The 24,685-nt window shown below is 36.6% G+C and overlaps 1 protein-coding gene and 1 long non-coding RNA gene across 5 annotated transcripts in view; both read right to left on the bottom strand.

Moving 5' to 3' along the window:
- The window catches only part of LOC149774033 (E3 ubiquitin-protein ligase TRIM45-like), a 54,865-nt gene extending 46,161 nt beyond the window's left edge, over window positions 1–8,704 (bottom strand). For 2 of the 4 annotated variants that reach the window (XM_089945908.1, XM_089945910.1), the window contains exon 1: window positions 7,536–8,704. In XM_089945908.1, the coding sequence (XP_089802034.1) occupies window positions 7,536–8,570 (1,035 nt within the window). In that variant the 5' untranslated portion in view covers window positions 8,571–8,704. The remainder of the gene's footprint in view (window positions 1–7,535) is intronic. The other 2 variants (XM_089945911.1, XM_089945909.1) reach the window with 2 other exon arrangements.
- A 4,332-nt stretch (window positions 8,705–13,036) lies between these two features.
- On the bottom strand, window positions 13,037–24,137 carry LOC149774032 (uncharacterized). The gene is made up of 3 exons (XR_016417082.1): window positions 24,059–24,137; window positions 22,443–22,602; window positions 13,037–18,429 (listed from the first exon to the last, which is right to left on the bottom strand). It is a non-coding gene; the product is annotated as an uncharacterized LOC149774032 (long non-coding RNA).
- Between the last annotated feature and the right edge of the window lie 548 nt (window positions 24,138–24,685).

Genomic DNA, 24,685 nt, shown 5'->3' with positions numbered 1-24,685 from the left:
CAAAAAATCAAGGGTGTTGTTATGTGTGAGTAGACACCGGAACCATCAAAGCTTGTTGAAACTGGTATCAGTAATCCCGATGGCCGTTCTGGTCCCGTTACACACTGGGTAGCATAAACGGTTGATTCATGTAGTGTTGTTTATTTGTATTTGTTCGGATTTGCCCCACCGAGAAAATTTGTACAGTACATAAGCAGAATCGCTAGCAGAGTGCAAAGTACTCCAATCCAGTATTCAACATTACCAACACAATGACGAATCCACCATATGCGGTCCATAAATACATCATGTACTTAACGCTGTGTCAAGGTCATCAGTGCAGGCTCATAATGTTGTACACGAGTACGCTAGTGATTGTTTTAACCAGGTTAAGAGTTTATGATGGTAAATAACGTTGGTCTCTCTGTGTCTGCGACACAAAATGAACTTGCTGATCTTATGCATCTCGCAGGGGTTGTTCCGGATGAGGTTGTTGTTTTTTTCAGGATCAGCATGGGAAGCTAAAGACGAGAAAAATCAAATGGGTTGATGTTATCCTGCAACTTTCAGGTGCGGAAACGATAACATCATGGTATTTACTGATGGTGGAAAATCAAAGACTCGTAGGAATCAATCGTAGAGACCAAATGAGAGATATTTGCACGTGTTGATAAAGCCGGCGATACAATGACCGGCGAAATCAATATGGGCGGAAATAGTATTGTTAATTTGAAGGAACCAGAATCGGATGATGACGCCGCAACCATGAAATATGTTGACAACAACGACATCGCGATAAGGGCGTTGTTAACAACAATCAGCGATAGAATGCCCACATTCAGATCTGAATATAATAATCTTACAGCCACGTTTATGAGCCATCTCATAAACATACTTAGAGTCATCGGTGATTTTTTGGGAGTTCCAAATGTCGTCGACATTAAGCTCGCTGAAATTCACAAACGAATCGATAACTGCGCATAAACAATCAGAAAATATTACTGATGGTGTAGTATATACGACTCCGTTTATCTCAGAAGCGTCTTGATCAGCAACATGGTCAAGACAAAACAACTTCATCGAACATACAGCTGATGTCAACGGAGTTCAGCACTGCGAAATTTATGGTATGTACGAGGTATCCATGGCGTCATTCCACTGATAGAGTTTCTTGAACCGTGTCCGTCGTGTTAAATCAAAATACCGAGGAAACATTTATATTGGATGTAGAAGACAAAACTCTAATCCCAGCGATTTATTGGTGGTGTCTGGAGTTCGTCGCGAAAACACCGCAATTGATTACTTAGTATAGCACAATGAATCCCACATACATTCCGGTTTAATGAAGCATGTACGTGAAAGGCATCGCTAAAGAAATTATCGACGAGTAAATGACAGAACCGAAAAAATACCGCAGACGTATCATCGTCATCAACAATGTTGTATATGCGGTCTACTTGCTGGTCGCTAAAACAATGACATTAATCAGTACATTATCAGCGACGCACGTAAAATCACCATTAGTAGGAATCGATGTCGCTGTTGTCGGTGTTGCTGATATCCTTACTATTATCGCGAAAACTATATACCTGTGCCAGTAAAAAAATATATGAGCTCACATAATGGACGTACGTGGCAACGCATGCGTGCATAAATATATCATCAATATTGACTGGGGTTAAACCATGAAGAAATATCAGACAATGAATTTATTGCAATTATATATATTCATTACCGGTATCGCAAGAACGAAACCATACCCACGTCAAAAAGTCAACGTTTCCAGCGCCACATTTAGAATCCGCCGTATAGAAAATAATGACCGAATAAATAACCACATAGCTATAAAAAAAAACACGCTGACGACCACGATGCTATCAGCGACGCCAACGCGGCAGGAATTGTATATCAGTTTTCCAACTCCGATAAAATCCACCAATGGACGGTGACTTGAAATCGCACTGGCACAATTATGACTTTATTAGTAATCAGAGAAAAATCATTTCGTGAATTATCCACCAACAATTCGCTGGTATTCTCACAAAAAAATCAAGACTGATGAAAGATCCCCCCTCCCCTCGCCCGAGGCTGGAAAGTCGTTATCGTACTAACAGGATCATATCAAATCGAAGAATTGAATGATGAACTTCAGCGTAGAATCAAATCAATAATGGGAAAAGAAACAAAGATCACTATCAGAGTACACGAGCCATTGAAATAACATCGTCTGAAAAAGACACTGACAAATATAAGTCATTGATCAGAACCGTGTTGGGATGTCCAGAAGTGTCAGCTTATGTTGGACCAAGACAGCCACGGCTACATAATTTTTCACCGTTTTAAACAGTTTTTTTTTATGAACACCCCATAGTACCGGAGCCTCTTCTTAGGAGTGTCACATCGGGAGAGTAGCATACCAATTCCTCAAATAGGAGAAATCGTCAGTGTGATTGCGCAGGAATATGAAAATACACAAACCAATCTTCGAGCGCTCTTCGAGCAGTATTTGATTGAATATCCGACATATGATTATAAGGAAATATATTAATACAATAAAACATAAAGTCTTTACAATCATCCCACTGGCAGGCTCAGCAGGGATATATTCTTAAAAGCTTTTCTCCGGATGCCCCACTGGGTCATTCGATTGTGCTAGTGCCCGTTAATCCTGTTTATTTACGATGTCATAATCCATCGCTGCCACGAATACATTTTCGTCCAGCCAACCAAGACGGTAATTTTCTGGACACGCTCGGTTAAGGATTGACTGTCAGTTTGTACTTGCGTGACAGATCGTAACGGCCCACCATTACAAAACAAATAACAAAAATTAAAATATTTCTTGTCGTTATTTCTTTTCTCGATAATTTGCATTGTACTGGCGACGTTGTTATTCCATGGATTCAGGAATCCTAGCGGATTCAAGCACATGTTTCTTTAGCTGCCTCGTAAGAGCACTTACAGCCGCTCGAGTTTCATAGTGTCGAGACGGCTCTGATAGCATTTCCTCAATGGCGCTTTCCAGTGGAACAAATTTAGCAATCTCATGTTGTTCACGTAAATCCGGCAATGACAATTCTATTTCTCGTTGGAGTAATTTGATACATTTATATTCTACCCCTAGTGTTTATCTGACCTACTCGCTTGGCTGCTGTATCATCTCAAAACCGTCGTTGATTTGTGTCAACATCGAGTTGAATTACGAGACTATCTTGCTGTAATTGTTTAATCTCAGAGACAATCTCGTTAATAGTTCCGTGGTTCATTATACAGTGAGTGTATTTTTTTAATACAAGGCTTTTATCAAGACTAGTTTGATAGCGTGTTGCTGGATCATGTAAACTTAGTGTAATAAATCCATGCGGGATTTCTGAGAATGTGCAAAGAAGTTTCTAAACTTTTTTTCTATCCACGTCATATGGACACCAAGTCTGATTAAGATTTCTCAGCGTATGTGTCAACACCGTTAACAATAACAAAAAACGTACAGTTATATCTGATCACTTTGGGGATATGACGGTATCGTCACGTAACGTAAATACCATATGCCTGCCTCGTGAAAATATTCTGGCCGGATTTGTTTGTTTGTCAAGCATCACATCATCGTAAACAACTAGATCCGTCAAGATCCTCTACGGAGTGCGCATCATCGACATCAGTGAAAAGTTCAGCACTAGTATCCCTTTCAGCTTCTTTGAATTCCTTAAGACCATCATATCATCTTTATTCATCTACGGATGGTGCCACTAAATAAAGTTTTCCCCAATTTAGTCACCTCATTTTCAGGTTGAGAAACAACCAAACCCAGGCTAATTTCCTGTAAATACGATTGATCAAGCGATTGATAAAAAAATAAAAACATTCGAGAATCAGTCGCCTAATGGTTGACAAGATCAGCAATGTGTGGTAAACTAGTAGTGGGAGAAGACAATTAATTGTTCGATTAAAACGTTATGCAATCGATTTATAATAGTCCAAGAAGATATTGAAGATGTACAGCAGCGATTAGCGAACCCGCCTATACACCAAGTTTCATGCGTGCTGCAGTGGCAGATTGGTTGTCACGACAGGCAATATGGCAAATTTAACTACCACGTACCAAAACGATCCAGGATGGACGGTTTGATGTCAGCATGCCATACGAAGTTGATCAGGCAGATATGCTGTTTTTACTACATTACTCATTCGCACATCACGCAAACTGCGCACATAGAAATACGAGTTGACTGTCGTCGACGTTGCAAGCAGATACAAAGAAGCAGAACCACTATCGACAAAAAAAGAAGTAAAAGCCGCTCTCACCTGTGAATCGACTGCGATCTCCACAGTTGCTGTAGGTTGATCCTGACAAAGAAGTTATCGGTGCAGTATCAATGCGGATGCTACAACATATATTTAATGTCAAGCGTGAACACACCGCGTTACATTGTGATTAGGCGCTCGTTGATCGATTTAATCGGACACTTAATGTGCGATTGTTTCGATATCAGTAAGCGCAGAGATTACTGAGCAAGGACAGATCATGCGAATGTGTTGCGATCCTATCTCACGTGATACCGCGTTGAACAAATAAGTCACGAGTGGAATGAACATGAAACCTATCGATGCAATCACGAAAACCTCACATCACGACGAAAATCACCAGGAAATCTATTACAACAAATAGTACTGGCAGCATCGTGACAGTAGCGCATTTAATGAACCTGATGAACGTGAGGGTGCTGATGCAAGAGCAACTGATCGCATCTGGAGTATAACCACGCATATAACCTTCAGCGTGGTAAGATGTACTGGCCAGCCTGCAATCTACGGACTAGATTCATCAGCTCCTCAACGTGGATTTGTCTGTCAACAATCACAGGTAATTCGTGAAGATATCCAGTTATCAACAAGTTGGATACACCCTAGCAGACACGGCTCGACCTCAGTCGCAGCGCGGTGGAGCTTGCCTGAGGAAACTTACTCCCCTACGTCTGTTACATTCAATACATGTCAATGCAACATTTTTGCGTGTGTCGACGAGACTACTACCGATTCTCTCCACGGTAAATGTTCGTATGTCATTAGGAAAATATTGCTACAGCATTATTGTGTTACTTAGGTGCAGTTATTATTTTGTTATTGCTTCAGGGTCATGATAAATTTAACATCAAGATCAAACTGACGCTGATTGTTTTTTTCCTCTCGTGCATAACCACCTATTATTTTTCTTTATCGTGCCTGTGACTTTTCTTTCCCAACCGGTTTCTTCGACGCCGTGTCTGGTTTATCGTAGACAATTCGGAGCAGTTTAGACATTATTTTAATTCTCTACACTGCCAAATATACTAACTTTGACCATTCGATGCGATCGTCGACAATCCAGATATTCGTATCGGAGATTTTTAGCCTTTTGCGTCGAATGAATTGTTGTCGCATTTCCTAGAGTCCAACATGTTGACCACGTTCCCTCCACCGATAGAGCATTATGTACAACTCCAACAATATCATTAATAACCATTTTCTGCTGGGCATTAGTTCCTATCTGCAATATCACAACTGCTTTTTGCCCCCCCCCCCCCCCATTTCAAACACTTCGCTTAAAATATTTCCTTTCTTTATGTAACATCTGGTTTTGTGAGGGAATTAGGACCTAAACATTCCTCGATGAAACTCATCCGCTTGTGTAGATGATTGTGTGATGTGCTGACTTTGCAATATGAAACTTCGTTAGAAAACATTACTGATTTTTATGTTTTTTTTTTTTTTGTTGTTGTTTTTGTTATATCTTCTGCTTTTATTTGCTTTTGTTTTCTTGGCTTTTTTATTTTGTCTGTATCTTTTACGTGAACGTCTTGCTAAACACGGAACCTTGACTCATTCCGTATGATTATCGCATTGCTAAAAAAGTAAAAGTTTCGTTTGTTTTATTTTTACAGCTGTCCAAAAAAATGTACGAATAACGATACATGTACTTTTGATCTTATAACCCAATTCCACATCCCTGTGTCACATATATCTTTCAAATGCTATTATTAATTGGACAAAATTTATCACATGACGATCTCTTGTGGAATTCTCCACGTAAACGACGACTTTGGGTTGAAACCATGACGTTAAATGACTGTATGAGTACGTGAAGTTAAATGTATGCCTGAGTACATGAAGTTACACGGCTGTATGAGTGCATAAAGTTAAAAGGCTCAGAGAGTGCATGAAGTTTAATGGCCACATGGGTACGAGTACAGGAAGTTAAAAAAGCTGTAAGATTACATGAAGTTAAATGGTCACATGGGTACGGGGGCATGCGGTTCAAAGGTTCTACGAGTATATGACGCTAAATGTCTACTTGAGTGCACGATAATAAAAGGCTGTAAGAGGACATGAATTTAAATGGTCACATGGGTACGAGGACATGAGGTTCAAGGTTTGTACGAGTATATGACGCTAAATGTCTACTTGAGTGCACGAAGTTGCAAAGCTGTATGATCGCATGAAGTTAAAAGGTTCTAAGAATATATCAAGTTAAATGGTCGCATGAATACGAGTACATGAATTTAAAAGATTGTACGGTTACATGAAGTTAAATGGTCGCATGAGTACGAATACATAAAGTTAAAGGGGTGTGTGAAATACATAAATTTAAATGACTGTATGAGCACATGAAGTTAAATGGCTGTATTAGTACATAAAGTTAAAAGGCTGTACGAGTACATGCATTTAAATGGCTTCATGAGCACGTTAAATTACAGTCCAGCCTCTCAAAACATGCTGGCTAACCTATGACAATGACTTTACCGTGAGTACATCTTTCAAGTAATTTTAGATTCACGTGCAATTTAATAGGATTTGGACACAGTGGAGAGTTCAGTACTAAGAAACAAAGGAAGATACCATATAATAAAAATAATTGGATCCGAACCCACGTGTGGTGCATTCCTCAAGTATCACGGCGCCCGCTGTTATCATAATGGGATATTTATATATAGCATATTGCGCTACATTTTTACTTTCAGTTAAATTCTATTCCATTATATGGACTGTACACGATAAGGCACGCGAGTTTTTTTATCCGATATTTATTTCTAGTTTTGTTCAGGTGATACTGTATGTTAAATTTTAGAAATGTGCGAGAATCACATATGAGTGAGGTTAAAATACAACCCAAGTAGGTGGAGTAAAGTCGAGGCCTCAACATAATTATTTAGTTCATCTAATTACTCTCCTCTTTGTAATTCAGATGAACCAAAAAATGTCATAAAATGTGAAAATCACTAAATATACAACTACAAGGTACGTGAAACGTATATAGAAATTGTAATGGCCAAACATACACAGATGTGGATACCTTTTATATTATGTCATAAAATATGAAACTCACAGGATACTTTACCATCTCGTACAATACAATACAATTCAATGACACAGCAAATTTTAGAGTTCATCAGCGAATTCCAGAATAATGCAGGAAATTAACTCAGTATATGAAAATAGGTCTATTTGTATTTGCGTGTAAGAGAAAAGACTTAAATTGATTTAGCATATTGTGGATGAAATTTATGAGTACTGATACTTACAACGTCAGTAGAATCTTGCAAGATGCCAATCAAGGGAATCAGTTTACTTGTGATGATTTTGGCTGGAGAAAACAATTTGTTATCCAGACGTATGGTGAGTGTTGTTTCAGTCTTTAATATTGCCGCTGAAATTAATTGTTCAAGATCTGGACCTTTCTTTACTATCTCGATGTCTGTCCCCTGATCTCTTAGTTTTTGTGCATAGTCCTTGGTGTTAGAACACGAGCTGAATTCATCATGCATATATGTCTTAAAAACTGCGTTTTGCTCTCTAAGGAGGTGGTAAACACGTTTTATTTTGTCTTTAAATTTTGCCGCTTCTTGGTCAATTGCTTTGTGCAGTTGGGAGCACTGATCGTCAATTGCTTTTAATTCCTCCTGCTCAGCATCATTAATGCTTCTATCAAGCTCCTCTCCCTTTGCTGTGGAAGCTTTTATACGTCTCAGCTTGTCTGAGCATTGATTCAATTTCGTATCAAGGGTCTTTTTTACTTCTGCTGCCACATCAGCTACAGGTTTCGTGCAATGATTTTCGTGCTCAACGACTTTGCACATGAAACAAATAGGCACTTTACAATCTTGGCAAACAAGCTTAATTTCCTCTTCAGGATGTTGAGAACAGAACACACGTTGTCGGATTTTGCCTTTCATTTCAGAATCTAGAGTTCCCAAGTCACGTATTTTGTGATTCCTTGTCGCTTTCGATTTTTCGTGGACATAACAACATGACTGGCACAAATTCTCCTCACAATCCAAACATCTACTACTTGCCAAGTTTTTCGGACCACAAATTTCACAAGGATATTTCTCACTCGATTCCGTATCGATGTAGAAGTTGCTTTGAAATCCAGAAACCCCACTTTGAGGTAAATTTACACTTGTCCTGCATATGGGGCAATTAAATCGACCGTTGTGAAGGTTAACCTGAACATAATCCTCCAGACATTTGTAACAAAAACTGTGGTGACAGGATATTAGCTTCGGATTCTTAAAAATATCCATGCAAATACTGCATTCCTGTCGATTTGCCGCCATTTTCGAAGGCACTTTCGTTTTGTTCCACCAAAAGGAGATACAGGTATAGCAAGCAGACGTGTTAGCGCCACCTGTTGGATGAAAGCGCTATATATTTCAGTGATTGTCATAAGTTCAATGATTGCTCCCTAGCTCGGGTCGTTTTCCTTCAGGTTTTTTGAAATGACTATCTGACGGATATGACCGAGCGATGATCCGATCGGAATAAGGGCCTTTAGAGGCAACAGTACTTAGGGTGAAAAGTTACCAAGTCAAAACGTACCCAACGTGAAACGCATTAGCGTAAATACATACCAAATTGAAAATGTGCTCAATTTAAATCAAGTCCAAGTAGGCGGAGACATTTAGTGATGTTGTGAAGTATATTGCATGTTTCGTGTATCATAATGTACTACTTCTCCATAAGTTTGTACATAGGCCAGATTGGTTCTAGGTTGATTTCACTGATTACCATTATACATTTATTTCAGAGCCTATGTTGTTCAGTGATATAGGAAAGAAATTCAGTGAGACGATGTGACGATGTTTAAACTTTCAATAAATGAAGATCTAATCGACTTTTGATACATTTCATCGATCTGAGTACCAAACATAAGTAGTTATGGGTTGTACTTGTTGTGTTGTGTTGTTTGTTTTTGTTTTGTTTTGTTTTGGGTTCTTTTGTGGGGTTTTTTTGGGTGGGGGCTGTTGTTCTTGTTGTTTTGGGGAGTTTTGGCTGGTGGTGGTTGTTTTTTTTTTTTGTTTTTTTGGGGGGAGGGTCGTTTTAAGTTTGGCTACATAAATATCCTTTGATGATCAGAACCCTCTGATTCAATTATTTCACAATTATCTAAGCTCCGCCGTATGGAGTTCAGCTATGTTCCACAACATTTGCCAATTATACTGATTGCAATCTTACATTTGTCTCGGTAAGGTCAGTTAAGTTTGTATCTCTCTTGAATACATTTTGGATTAGGTACATGTACACAATGACATGTACAGTTTGACTTATGTGCCTTTGGCTTAGGTGCGTATTGACTCAGTATGTTTCGTTCAATGTACGTTTTGACCTGGATACGTTTAAGAAAAATACGTCGGATACGTTGAAGAAAAATGTAACGCAAATGTACGGCTCAAGTCAAATTAGGGTCAATTAATCAAGGTAAATTAGGGTCAATTAGTCAAGTCAAATTAGGGAAGTTTTCACAACAATATGATACATAACATTATAGTCTATCTATGGCATTCGGTGTAAATGAAACAGGGGTGGGGTGGGGGGGGTGGGCGTGTACAGCGGATATTAAGTCCTGTGCAAATCAACTACCCACCCCGAGCTGTCTAAGCTGCTAGTCTGTACGGGTCACTTTAATTTCAGTTTAGGGCAATAAATCAGCCACTCACCGAGACGATATTGATTTTCGGTTTATATCACATATGGTCTATCAGTAACAACACATATTTGGGGGAATGCACAGACAACAACGTGCGTATAAGGGCCACGCACAGGAATTTTGAGCCTTAGGAAAAAGTATCCAGCAGGCCCCTATGAATAAAAAAAAAAATCTTCTCTTCGGCTTTGGGTTCTCTGACCGTTGTGCGCTCCGGAGTTTAGTCATAGTTATTCTACTCTGTTCTCGGTCTTGTTTGGGTATGCGAGAAAGCTGGCCAGTAGCTTCCTGTGGGTCGGTTGTACTTTCCGAGGTTTGCCATGGTTCTTCTATCAACAGATATCGTATCCGCCATGAAAGCGTCCGCCTCGGATGCGGGAGGTCGTGGGTTCTATCCCCGGCCGAGTCATACCAGAGACTTAAAAAATGGTACTAACAGCTGCCTCGCTTGGCGTTCAGAATTAAGAGGTTAGTGTTAGGACTGGTCGGCCTGGTGTCAGGATAATGTGACTGGGTGGGACATCATGCTACATGTCTGCGGCATGATGCCCCAGTGATAGACATCACTATAAACTGCCACATTGCAGACATCGTAGCGATATTACTGAAAAATTGTTAAAGCTACGTTAAAAATAAAAATCACATCACATCACATCCGCCATGAATAGCCTATAACGTGCTACATAACGATGTTAAACCCACAAGGACCCCATCCCCACTTATATATATATATGGATGGATGGACCGGCCAGGTCTATCATATCCCGGGTTTGCTCTGCTCAGAAATAACCAGCCGGGATTTTTTAAAATAAAAAGAATAATCTTTCCAGGTCTCTCCGCCCCCCCCCCCCCCATTAATAAATCCTCCCGCAGAAAAAAAAAAAAGAGTAAAAAAACAAAATTAAAAAATAATGTTTATGATTGACGAAAGTGGGAGCTAAAGAGAAGGGGTTTGGAAACAAGACAAAATGGGAGTGGACAAGCCCTCCCCGCCAATGCTTTATTATATGCTGTGCATTTCTAATTATACATTGGGTATTTTCAATAATATGCTTTGCATGTACTCATATGTAATGTTCATTTGTTACCACAGTTATGTGCTAAAGAAATATGCTATGCAGACTTCATTACGTGATGTGGATGTTTTATTGCATGCTTTCCTAGCTTAATTCTGTGTTTTTGCATGTTATGCAGACATTATTTTGTGCATGTTTTATTAAATGCTTTGCAAACTCCTTTATGTTATATGGCTGGTTAATTATATGATATGGAAGCTTTATCATGTGATGTCGATGTTTTATTACATGTTGGGCAAACATAATGTGATGCAGATGTCTTATTACATACTTGAGGACATTACATTTGGACATTTTATTACATGCTTTGCTAACATCTTTTTTGTTGTGGATGTTTTACAACATGCTGTGCAATACCATCATGTGATGTGGATCTTTATGTTCCAATCAACAATAAAGTCCTGCATGTCCCTATTTTACTTGTAAATCCTTTTAGATAATACTGTCATACTGAAAAACTACAGACATATTTTATTGAGTATTATATAGAAAGCATGACATTTCTCTTGCAGTGGTAAAAAACATCTGATAGTCCAACACCCATCTGATTTCAGAACTAGCTCCACCTGCATGTGTTCTAAGTGGTTTCTATTGGCTTGCTGAAAAAATCTAATTTGCCTGAGAAAACTTCAGTTATTAGCAAATATCTAATCTGTATCCCCTGCTGTTATGAAGATTCTTGCCTTATCATCTTTCAAAAGCTGACAACTTTGTGTACAAAAGTGAAGCATCTGACCTTGTAATGAAGAACACATGGCCCAAGTTACCTATAATTAGTGTTCACTTGGCTTTAACATTTTTTGTGATTCTACGGGAAGTAGGACAAATATAACAGATTTAAGGCCGTCTAAAGCATATATTGTGTTATAGTTAAAACCTATCACTTTTGAAACTTAATATTTGTGAAAAACTGAAGCAAAAGAAAAAGAAAAATACAGTAGTTTTATACTTTCTTTCGATGCAATACAGATATCAGCCAGAACCAGTCTACGGGGGACCAGACCTTCACCAGTAGTTGCTGCAGTCAGTGCAACTATGCATGGCTGAGTAATTGTGTTACGGCTAACATGTGTACACAACAAGCTGTTGATTACTTTAATGTTGTAATCTAAATAGTTTATGCCACATGCAGGATGATTTTTTTTTAGGTCTTATACATGATAAAGAGATCCAATGTGGTACATGATCATATGATGGCTTTTGAGACTTTGACTACAAATAAGCCATCTTTTTGGAAGAAGTGTGATAAAACAGAAAGACCAACACAATAATTATTTCAGGATAAACACCAAAGTAGTTTATTGTGCTGGATTGATAGGATGATGTTCAACCTGTTTCAAGTTAAGTTTAATGAAGTATAATTGAGCTGTCCTTAGTGTAATGTAAAGCTGACTAAATGTGTCAAGTTACACCCTTGAAGAACATCAAAGTGTAAATGGAAACTATAAAGTAAGACATGATGCAGATGCTACCTAACATCAAAGTGTAAATGGAAACTATAAAGTAAGACATGATGCAGCTGCTATCTAACATCAAAGTGTAAATGGAAACTATAAAGTAAGACATGATGCAGCTGCTACCTAACATCAAAGTGTAAATGGAAACTATAAAGTAAGACATGATGCAGCTGCTATCTAACATCAAAGTGTAAATGGAAACTATAAAGTAAGACATGATGCAGATGCTACCTAACATCAAAGTGTAAATGGAAACTATACAGTAAGACATGATGCTGATGCTACCTATCATCAAAGTGTAAATGGAAACTATAAAGTAAGACATGATGCAGATGCTACCTAACATCAAAGTGTAAATGGAAACTATACAGTAAGACATGATGCAGATGCTACCTATCATCAAAGTGTAAATGGAAACTATAAAGTAAGACACGATGCAGATGCTACCTAACATCAGTATTACTGATCCAAGGAGTAAGGAGAAGATTGTTAGAGAAATTGGACTATGGCTGACATCAGGACCTGGTGGAAAACATTGCTTTACATGAAATAATTTGAGATCTGAATAAACAAACAAGTCAGTTTAATATGATTTTGCTTATTTCTTTTCATATTCAAAGTACTACATTTCGCAGCATTTTATAATAAATGACAAAAGAAAAGGCTTACAACTGTGTTCTTCTGACTTTACTGAAAATGTCTTATAGTGGGAACTTTGATACAGACTTGACTGAAAATTTCTTATAATGGGGCCTTTGATACAGACTTGACTGAAAATGTCTTATAGTGTGGACTTTTTGTGTCTTATAGTGGGGACTTTGCTACTGACTTGACTGAAAATGTCTTATAGTGGGGATTTTGCTACTGACTTGACTGAAAATATCTTATAGTGGGGACTGAGCTAAAGTCAGCTGAATTAACAGTTTAAGCAAATTTGCCAAATCCTGAAAGTCTGGTTATTGAGACAACCTCACAGTAGTTCTGTATCAATTTTACCAAGAACAAGCCATTGCTTATGTATTGCTTTATTATGAAAGACTATTTAAGCCATTGGAAAATTCCATACTGGAAACAACAGGTCTGTAACCAATTTGTATAGTAATTCATGTGAACATGGTTCAAAAGAGAGGTTTTCTAATACCATAACAATTTTCTTTTCCTAAAATCAATGCAAAAATAATTTACAACCAAAGTCAATTGCCATACCCGGACCTTAATTCTGATTCTCCACAATAAGAAAAACAGAAATGGAGTTTTAGAGCTTGCAATGTACAAACTAATTACTATTAATGATTATTTGAAAGAGTTTTGTGGTCAAACTTTGGAGATAATCAAATACACTTACAACATGCACTCTGAATAGAACACTATGTTTGGAGTGATACACCCTTGGCAATGATAACAAACATGCCTAATCCATTCCTATTATCTGGATGCATCATTTACATAAATCACACCCAAAATCATGCCTGATCTTGTGTCAGTGGTTGGCAATAACATAAAAAAATGTTACATTTAACAAGAAGGTCATGACCTTAATGTTAAAAACAATGTTCATGCTGTATATTATGAATCTGGCCTTGACCTTAAGGTCAAAAACATGAAGATGTGTTGTATGCTAAATTCCTTTGCATAAGAATGACTTGCCTCAAATAATCCATCAATGGATTAAAGAAATATAAAGAAAGAAAATATTTAAACTAAAACCTACCAGTAATCTTCCAAGTTCATGACCATGATACCAAGGTCAAGGATGGATCACGGAAATCACAGAATGCAACATATTTGATGTATGATAAATCATTTCTCAAGTGCTAAAAAGTTCAGCAAATCATATGGAATATCTCCTCATTAATATGCAGAGATCATAGCTCATAATCAAAGTAGATTATATATAGTGATGATACAAGCTGTTACGACCCACTGGTCTTAAATTAAGTAACAACAAGAAGCAAAACTTACAAGCTTAATACAATTCAACAAATAATTTATTTCTGTAGAATACAACATGAAAATTCAAAAGACACGGTATTTAAAATTTAAAAAATCCTAAATAATCATAATATGTTCTATCACAAATCCAAAAGTATACAATGTTTTGAATAAATCTGAATAGTCTTGAATGTTCTAATATCACCAATTAAATTGGTGCTGGAATAAATATTTGTATTAATTTATATTTAATGTTGTTTAATTACATATTTCCGACATGTTATCATTTAATCATACTCTGAATAAAATATCAGCAGATTAGTCCCCTGTGTACAAAAGGGTTGTCAACTTGCTTTCTTATCTTGATTCTTTCTTTTTACAAAAGCCTGTCAACATTGTTACATTTAAGTTGTTTTATCTTCTGTTCAAATTCAATTAGTCTGATTACAATTTATGAAGAAAACATCAGTGTAAATTTTAGTCTAAATTTATAAATTTTATTATGATTTTACAAATCTTGACAGAAGCCTCTTCTCATAAAAAGTACTTTTGCCACCCACCTGCACTAGGAAATTTCTGATTAAAACACTGACAATATATAATAGGTCACATTGCAGTATGTATCCTAATACAGGCTTATAATAATGTGTGGACATGTTTGATTGGACCTAATTCCAATTTAAAAAATGAAATGCCAATATCAGTGGGAGTGTTATTCTTTATCATACAAACATAGAATACTTACAGTTCTTAAAGGTCACCGGCCATACTCCAACATTTTCCTATTTATATCAGATTTGCGTTACATGATTAAAAATAGTTATACTCGCACAGAAAGAACAAAAAAATTATCAAGTGTAAAGAAGAAATAATAATTTAATTACTCAAAATAGAAGTATACAATGCTGTTACTTCCCCTTAGTTACGATTTCCCACCTATAGAGGACACAACCGGAAATGACGTACATTTATCCCTACAAGACGAAGTACATGCTTCTTGTTGTCAAAAATGAAACACTATAAACTTTGGATAGGGAATATTTAGATGAAACTAATGCAAACTAATTTACTTTTCAGCCTTATATCAGTATGCGTGCATGAAGCACTATATTTTGTCGCTTTCAAAACTGTTCCATTGTTTCAATTTATTTTCAAAATTCCCATTAATACAGGTTTAAAAGAAATCAATGCTGGTTTCCCTGTGGGCAGACTTTATATAAAAAAAGATGAAAGAAATCGGCACAATTAAAGAATCCAATGGAACCAAACTCGACTTCCTTTTGTCTGCCGACTTCAGAAGAAAAAATTGGCAACCTAAAAAGATACTCAAGTCAAGATTCGGGGGTTGATTTGCATTGTAATAAAATAACCTCTGTATTTGATATCCTGTCGGTAAGTTTAAATAATAAGTTTATTGCTCCCTACTAGTTATGGTTATCACCCGGGCTTCTATTTGTTTGCCACATGTAATCATAATTGATGTTTGCAGGGCAAATAGTATACACAATAATAACTTCCTTTAATAATAATTTTGTAACACATGCTAGCAAAAATATTATCATTTGCACTCACACTGAATGTATTTTAAAATAATGATTTTTTTTTTATTTGCGAGATACCGACTTATATTTAACCTGGATAAAATACAATCTGGGTCAGTTTGCAATAAGTAACTTATAATGCGTAAATGGCAGGTGCCTTCAAGCAATACTTTCGTGTCATTTGCGATTTTGTTGTTTGACATAAGCGATACACTAAGGATGCATACGCAAGTCGGCATACGCTACATATACGAAGTTCCTAGATATATATTTTTAAAAATAATTTTCGCATGATAAAAAAGAAGGAATATATGATAACAGTGCAAGTTTAATTTCTTTCATTTTATTTTCAAACAAGTGTATGTTTATCAATTTATTTTGTACTGTGAGTGTGTGTGTGGGGGGGGAAGGGCACATATTAAACACAAACTTATTTCCTTTCTAATTTGTACGGAATAATGGAGCAAATATGATTGACGATATTAACCAGTAATGACAATCTTTCAATTAACGCGTGCAAACACTAAGACAACTTGAAAAATAAAAACAAACAATAAAATTAACTGGTAAGAGCTTCATATTGCAGCAACTAAATACTGACATACTGCTCAACATTATTCTCTCTCTCTCTCTCTCTCATGTATAATCTAGTATGTATTGTATGCAGCTGTGTTACAAAGTGAAGCCTAAAATTAAGTATATTTGTTATAATATCTCATGTACACTACCCTTAGCAAAATGTATACGTATTATGTAGAATATTATCTGTTACGTATATTTGTTTTATAAATGATCATTGGTAATTTGACCAGAAGACTTAAACTGAGAATGTCGTTGTGCAGATGCATATATTTTTTAGCATCAAAATGTATGTAAATATTTTAATTAGAACAGGCAAGATATGTCAGTTTGTGTTTTATCTCATAAATATGTACGTTACGAAGTATGTTTACTTTCTTTCAAAGAAAATCAAAATAGCTTGTTTAAATTTATTTTGTTCCCCCAAAACCTATCTTACATAGCATCTACTTTTTTGTTAGAGAAAAAGAACGTACAAACTATTGTTAAGTTTGGCCGAATTGTATTTCGAGTTGGGCCGAATTGTCTTTGGGCCAAATTCACTATAATCCGGCATAAATGATACAACTTTCCCATCTCTCCCATATTCGTTCCCACAGATTAAATACACTTTTTTTCTGGTAAACATGGTTTTTCGGAAAAAGAAAGAACGCTTTTTTCCATCATCACTCTTTTGGTTACATCCGAATGCAACACATTGCACCATATTTTCTGTAAAAAAGCAAGATCGTACCCTATATCACATAGACGTTTACATGAGGAAATCAAGCACATGAATGGCAAGGTTGAATAGAAGGGGTAAATGTACGTCATATCTGGTTTTGGCACGCGGAAACTAACGATTGTTTATGGAGATTGCCGAATATTTTTTTCATTTTATAAAGCGGAGTTTTAAGTCTAATTAAACATTTTTATGGTGTGCATATATAACCAATGCGTTTTGTTTATAACTATAATAATATCGCACGTTTGTACAATATAGGTGGCAGGTGACCTTTAAGCAAATGGTCCATTATTAGAATTGTCTGCCAATTTAGTCTTGGCAAAGCAATACAAGATCAGAAGTAACATTTTTTCTCAGAAAAGTAAACAAATTATTGGTTATGCACAAACTGAACAGGACTCCTGTATAATTTCACATAACAAATTAAAACATACTGGTATTGGGCAACCTCAAATAAATATAGCATTTTCCAAATCTTTATTACATTTCCATCATTATGGCAAACTAAGTATCTCTAATAATCCAAGCATTTAATGAATGTTTATCTGCCAAGGCTCTCTTTGCTGATCCTCCAACAAAAAGCTGACAGATCATCTCAATCAGATCCAGGACTTGCAGGTGCTTTTTCTTCCAGATCTTTCAGACTCTTTATAAAACACAGAAAGCATATGATCCAGACTCTATTCTAGAACTGGTATTTGACAAAATAGTTTGAATGTTGCTCTGTATTTAATATCCATGTGGTGAGGATGTAGTGATCTGTGTCCTTCACATATTAATTTGTTCTCATTTCATCCCCTTCTGAAGTCTTCTAGTCTTGAGTTTTTGACCGGCCTCAGTGCCATTCCTTGTTTTAGGCAATCTGGGTCAAAATCATTTATCCCTCAACATTGTAAAACACAGAGTCAATTCAATGTTATTTGATGGTGAATATAGCACCATAGTTGTTCAATTCTAAGAATGTAAACAGATCTTCACTCGAATATGGCTCCTCATTTCTCTTATAAGATTTAAGATTTTTTTCTATACTCTCCAACACTGAAATCACCCAGGATGACACAACATAGGATGCACCCCCTTGCACAGATTCAGGACTGTACAGTCTGTGTTAGCTGTCCCACACCTCAGATAAGTAATCAAGTCACTGGAGCCATCAATACAGCCATGTGTGATGAACCCCCATCTGTAAAAATAACAAAATAACAAAGTTTTATTATACATCTTAAACAGGAAACTGATGTAGTCATCTCAGATAATCTGTGTTGTCTGCAGTCGAATTATGTTTAACTATATTCCTTATACATTATTGAGCTATTGTAGTTATGGTGTGGATTAAGGGTGATAGGACTGTTGTAATTATGGTATGGTTTTGGTGTCAGAGTGCTGTTGTAATTATGGCATGGTTTGGCTTAGAGAGGGCTATTGTAATATGGTGTGGATTAGGTGTGAGGGGGCTATTGTAATTACGGTGTGGATTAGGTGTGAGGGAGCTATTGTAATTATGGCGTGGATAAGGTTTGACAATGCCACTGCAATTATGGTGTGGATTATGTGTGATAGGGATACTGCAATTATTATGTGGATTAGGTGTGAGAGGGCTATTGTAATTATGGTGTGGATTTGGTGTGAGAGGGCTATTGTAATTATGGTGTGGATTTGGTGTGAGAGGGCTATTGTAATTATGGTGTGAATTAGGTGTTAGAGGGATACACAATTTCTAAATTCCACAGCATTTTACCTCATGAACAATTACTGATGCAAAATCTGCACATTAAGCAACGAACTTACTGAATCACATGTTTGATGCATGTAAATCAAGATATTGCTTTTTTGTTACACAATGGCAGATCTGGGTCTATTGGATCTACAATTGTTGGACAATGACTGCATGTCCTCATTTATAACTCAAGCCTAAATCTGCTGTCACATTAAACAATGGCAGATCTGGGTCTATTGGATCTACAATTGTTGGACAATGACTGCATGTTCTCATTTATAACTCAAGCCTAAATCTGCTGTCGCATTAAACAATGGCAGATCTGGGTCTATTGGATCTACGATTGCATATGTACTCAACTTACATGTGAGTATATAATTATGCATGCATGTAATCCTCCTAGCTCAGAGTGTTTTCCTCCCAAGATAAGGGGTATATCCAGTCCCACACAGATAAGGGGTGAATCCAGTCCCTCCCAAGATAAGGGGTGTATCCAGTCTCTCACTGATAAGGGGTGTATCCAGTCCCTCCCAAGATAAGGGGTGTATCCAGTCCCTCCCAAGATAAAGGGTGTATCCCGTCCCTCCCAAGATAAGGGGTGTATCCAGTCCCTCACTGATTTAGGGGTGTATCCAGTCCCTCACTGATAAGGGGTGTATCCAGTCCCTCACTGATAAGGGGTGTATCCAGTCCCTCACTGATAAGGGGTGTATTCAGTCCTTAACTGATAAGGGGTTTTTCCAGTCCCTCACTGATAAGGGGTGTATCCAGTCCCTCACTGATAAGGGGTGTATCCAGTCCCTCCCAGGATAAGGGGTGTATCCAGTCTCTCTCTGATAAGGGGTGTATCCAGTCCCTCCCAAGATAAGGGGTGTATCCAGCCCCTCACTAATAAGGGGTGTATCCAGTCCCTCACTGATAAGGGGTGTATCCAGTCCCTCACTGATAAGGGGTGTATCCAGTTCCTAACTGATAAGTGGTTTATCCAGTCCCTCACTGATAAGGGGTTTATCCCAACTTGATCCCACTGTCATATATTTATGTTAATACTGCCTGTGATCACATGACTGTGATCTGGTTTAAACAAGATCCTGACTTAATAATTTGACAAGATATGGTGTATTCTTCAAGAACAAAAAATAAAATTGTTTTCTTTAGTTTTGAAACATGTTAGGTCATTATAGAGCTGACAGTTGTTAATTTAATTACTACTGAACAGTAAAACCAAAAAGTCTTCCTTGAGTTTTGTTTTTATTGTACCCTGTAAAGACACGTGTAGCTTAATGCAGGGTAAACAGGTGTCTCAAGGTCTCTAACTAACATTAATGTACCAAATTAATTATATCCCATCTTTATTCCTTATGCCAAACTTTCAAGGCAATTCATGTTATTTACTAATTAATGTATTTATTTTGATTCAGTTTTCCTTATTTTTTTTAACATGTTCTGCTTGTAATATATTTTCAATCTTTATTTCATTTAATGATGCTAATTCATGTGACTATTTACAGTATAGCATAATGCCAGGTGTTTTACTCATATAGTTTTCTTACTCATATAAGTTTCCTAACCAGTGATGCCTTTGCACATGCTGACAAGAGTGTCATATCTTTGAATTTAACATAATAACAATGATTATCTAGAGAAAAGATCAGAGCAAATGCCAACAAATTATATAAGTGCATATGTATTTATTAACAAAGTGTAATCTCTGGAGATTACTTGCAACAACAATATAGCACTCTAAATAATAATTTTTAATTTGAAACTAAACTGATTTTATATGGTTATAAATATTGTCAATATTTAAATACAGATTATAAAATTTAGAAACTTAAGGAGTATGGTATGGAATTACTGTTATGAATAGAGCCAGATCGGATGGTGACCGGAGCACATACTCGCACTGTAAGATGCAAACTGATGATTTTAGTATACATGTATAATGTACAAATGAATGGTTCCTCTGCCAATAAATCAATATTGAATAATGAAAAGTTTAAAGTAATTCTTGTTTAGTATGGAACAAGTTGATAATTGCATCAACAGAATCAACTAGGATCATATACTTATATATCCCAAGGATTGGCAGGAAACAATTTAAAATTTTTGGTGGAGTCTGCAAAATTGCATTAACATTGCAACATTCCCATGCTGACACCTAAAGTATATTTTCCATTCTGAGGAAAATTGCTTGCTGTACAAAATTAATATAATCCAGACAATGATCTCCAAGAAATGTTAAAAGTTGTTGTGGTCCATATAAGGAGAGTATGAAGGGTAGGAACTTATGTGAAAGGATTGATAATAGATTATGTGCATATTTTAAAATAAGAAAATGGAAATGTGTTTGGGAGCTGAATTTTTCCCCCATTTTCATGCTAAAAATCAGGCTGATGAAAATCCTCCATCTCTATTAAAGTGACTGTCAAAACTCCAGACAATTTTTTGCCAATCTTATGATCTGTTCTAATCTGACCTCTCTGTTCCATCACATGTATATGTAAGATTTCATCTGCATTCTAAACTAGCTGAATGGTCCCATGCACACATAACTTAATAGTCCCAATCTGTCTTTTTCATCACAATAATTTTGCAATACATGAGTAGCTAGGACTGTACAGATAAAACAATTTAATTTAAAGTGATCATTATAAAAATATGTGATTATCTTTTATTACAATCTGAAACAGGCCATAGCAAATATAAAAACATTAATAAACAGCAAAACCATCTAAAGATAAACCAAAGATGTAACAAGTGTTGGCATCATTACAATTTCCCCACCAAAAATTGACAAACAAATCTATAAAGTTAGATCCCACCTATTGTATTGTTATTTTTTTATTTCAAGAGAGATCTTGAATGTTTAGCACAGAACTTTTAAGAGATGGCTTGTATGTAGCTAGCTTTAGTCGCACTGTGGGAAGAGATGACTTGTCTCTGACTATCATTAGTCACAATGTGGGAAGAGATGACTTGTATGTAACTAGCATGTGTCACACAGTGTGAAGGGACGGCTTATATGTAACTAGCATTAGTCACATGGTAGGAAGAGATGACCTATCTGTAGCCAGCATTAGTCACACAGTGGGAAGAGATGATTTGTATGTAACTAGCAATAGTCACACAATGAGAAGAAATCATTAATCACATAGTGGGAAGAGATGACTTGTATGTAACTAACATGTGTCACACAGATGGCTTATATGTAACTAGCATTAGTCACATGGTAGGAAGAGATGACTTATCTGTAGCCAAAACTAGTCACACAGTGGGAAGAGATCACTTGTATGTAACTAGCAATAGTCTCACAATGAGAAGAAATCATTAATCACAGTGGGAAGATATTTCTTCTGTGTAACCAGCATTAGTTAAATGGTGGGTAGAAGACTTGTATGTAACTATGGTTAATCACACAGTGGCAATAAATGATTTGTATTCAAGTAAAACAAGGACAAAAATGAATGCCAATATACCTGGAGTTTCATATATTGATCAATCTGCATGGTATACTCTTCTGCATACAGCAGCTGACCAGTGACCAGAATATCTTTCAGGGTCCAACCTTTTCAAACTATCTCTAGCACAATGGCACTGACCATGAATTCATCTTGATGCATGGTGACCAGGTTTCATCTACATGAAGAAAGTGAAACAAGAAATTTAAAGTCATTAGATAACAAAGTCTATGGTAATCTGTCTTAAAGTCACCTGTATTAAGCAATCACCTCTCTTAAACAACCAATGTTTCAAAGTCGAATAAATGAAGATATCTAAGAATCTAATCTCTATTAAGAGTCCACCTATCCTGTGAGTCACTTTTCTCACTGTCCATTAATGATTTCTCACAAACAGTTTGACTGTAGAATGGTTGTATAAACATCCCCCAGTCCTCAACTTTTCTCACCCAGTTCCCACTCAAAATCTGTGCCACCAGGGTCATGTCACATGGGTAAAAATAGGTCCATGGTCCAAACAAAACTGTAAATCTGAATTTTTATTTCTAGTCCTAGTGTGTGTATATGTATAAATGGATAAAGGGTATGGATCTTAAAGAAAAGATGATGGAAGTCAGATTGGGTATGGAGACTCCCCTGGCTAAGAAAAAAAATGATGTCGGATATATATAAGTGCTGTTTGTTCCTGGTCTGCAAAGTGCACTCAGCCTAACTCTTTCACCAATGAAGTACTAATTTGCAGTTTTCTGCAGTTAGCAAAGACAAGACAAACATGGATCATGCACATACTGTGGAAGGAATGCATGTTTTTGAGAAAAAAGGAAATGTTGGCCTGAAACCAATGTCAATTGACAGACAAATACCAATACTTAAAATCAGTACCAACAAGGCAGTTATTTACTTTGTGGACTGCATATGTTTTGCAGCTGGGACAGCAGACACAGAAACAATAATCTCTTTGTGAACAAAAGAAGAAAAGATCCAAAACTTATTTAGATTCGCCATGTTGTTCATCAATTATCACCTCTTCAATGCAGTACAGTATTAACTTATAGTAACTGGTCACGATGCTATTGCTTATTTTATATAAAAATAGTTGAAACTAAACAAATATTGTGTTAAAGTGTTATAATTGCATAAGGTTTGCATTTAATACTTACACTGGGGCGATAAGACTCGGCTATTTTTTGGGGGACTCTCTAGTCCTACATGTAAGACCTCGAATCTGATATTTATGTTTTGGGCGTCTGGTACTAAAACATAATTAACATGCGATACGTCTTACATTGTTGGACTAGGGACTCCTAGGATTATTATTCTGATCCACAGGGGCTCTTATCGTTGCTTACAATTGACCTGTCATACATGTACTGTGAAATAACCACAGGGGCTCGTATCGTTTCTTACAACTTACATGTCATACATGAACTATATAATAACCACAGTGGCTCGTATCGTTTCTTATAATTGATCAGTCACATAGTACATGTATAACAGGTCAATTGTAAGTAACGATACAAGCCCCTGTGACGAGTCTTTGATCCTCCGCTTTCAAAACCAGGTAAATCTGTGCTATCACCAGTTCTGAATCAATTAGCATGGTATATATCTCCTCGAAGATTTAATTGTATAACCTGTTCTATCCTAAAATAAGTTTGAATGTACTGGTCCTTGTTTACGGATTTGCTGTCTTCGGAACGCTTAGGACATTATTACAACCTGTAAGTTTTCTAATGACAGTGACTCAATAAGGGAGCAATTATTATTTGATTTTCGGAGGACACACAGATTTCAACATTTTCTAATATCAAAATTAATAATCGATAAAGTTTCTAATTTGAAATATTACAAAATACTGGGTAATATATTATTAGAAAATCATTTTCTATCACTTGAAACTACCGAGTCTGTTCATAAACGGCTTACAGTTTGTTGTTATTGCTATGCTGTTGCTATAGAGCTTCAACTTGGAATAGGCCATACTCCAGAAAATGCGCGCGACAACTTGAAATTCCGTAGTGTTGTGCTCTTTCTTGAAAAATCGACTGGATTGCTAAAATTTCAGACCTATGGATACGGATGTTATTCCATGATGCTTGCAAGCCATTTAAATGTAGGCAAGGTCTTGAACTTTGGGATAGGATTAGTCTTTACATGTACAGAAGAATATAAAAAATTATAATATAACTCATTGAGTAGGACTACTGGTGTTGGGATAGTTGGGGGGGGGGGGCGGGTATTTTGTTTTAATATTAATATTT

This window comes from Sinohyriopsis cumingii, unplaced genomic scaffold (assembly GCF_028554795.1).
Source record: "Sinohyriopsis cumingii isolate HCF-2022 unplaced genomic scaffold, ASM2855479v2 utg000452l, whole genome shotgun sequence".
Lineage (NCBI taxonomy): Eukaryota > Metazoa > Mollusca > Bivalvia > Unionida > Unionidae > Sinohyriopsis > Sinohyriopsis cumingii.
This window is presented reverse-complemented; position numbering and strand designations above follow the sequence as displayed.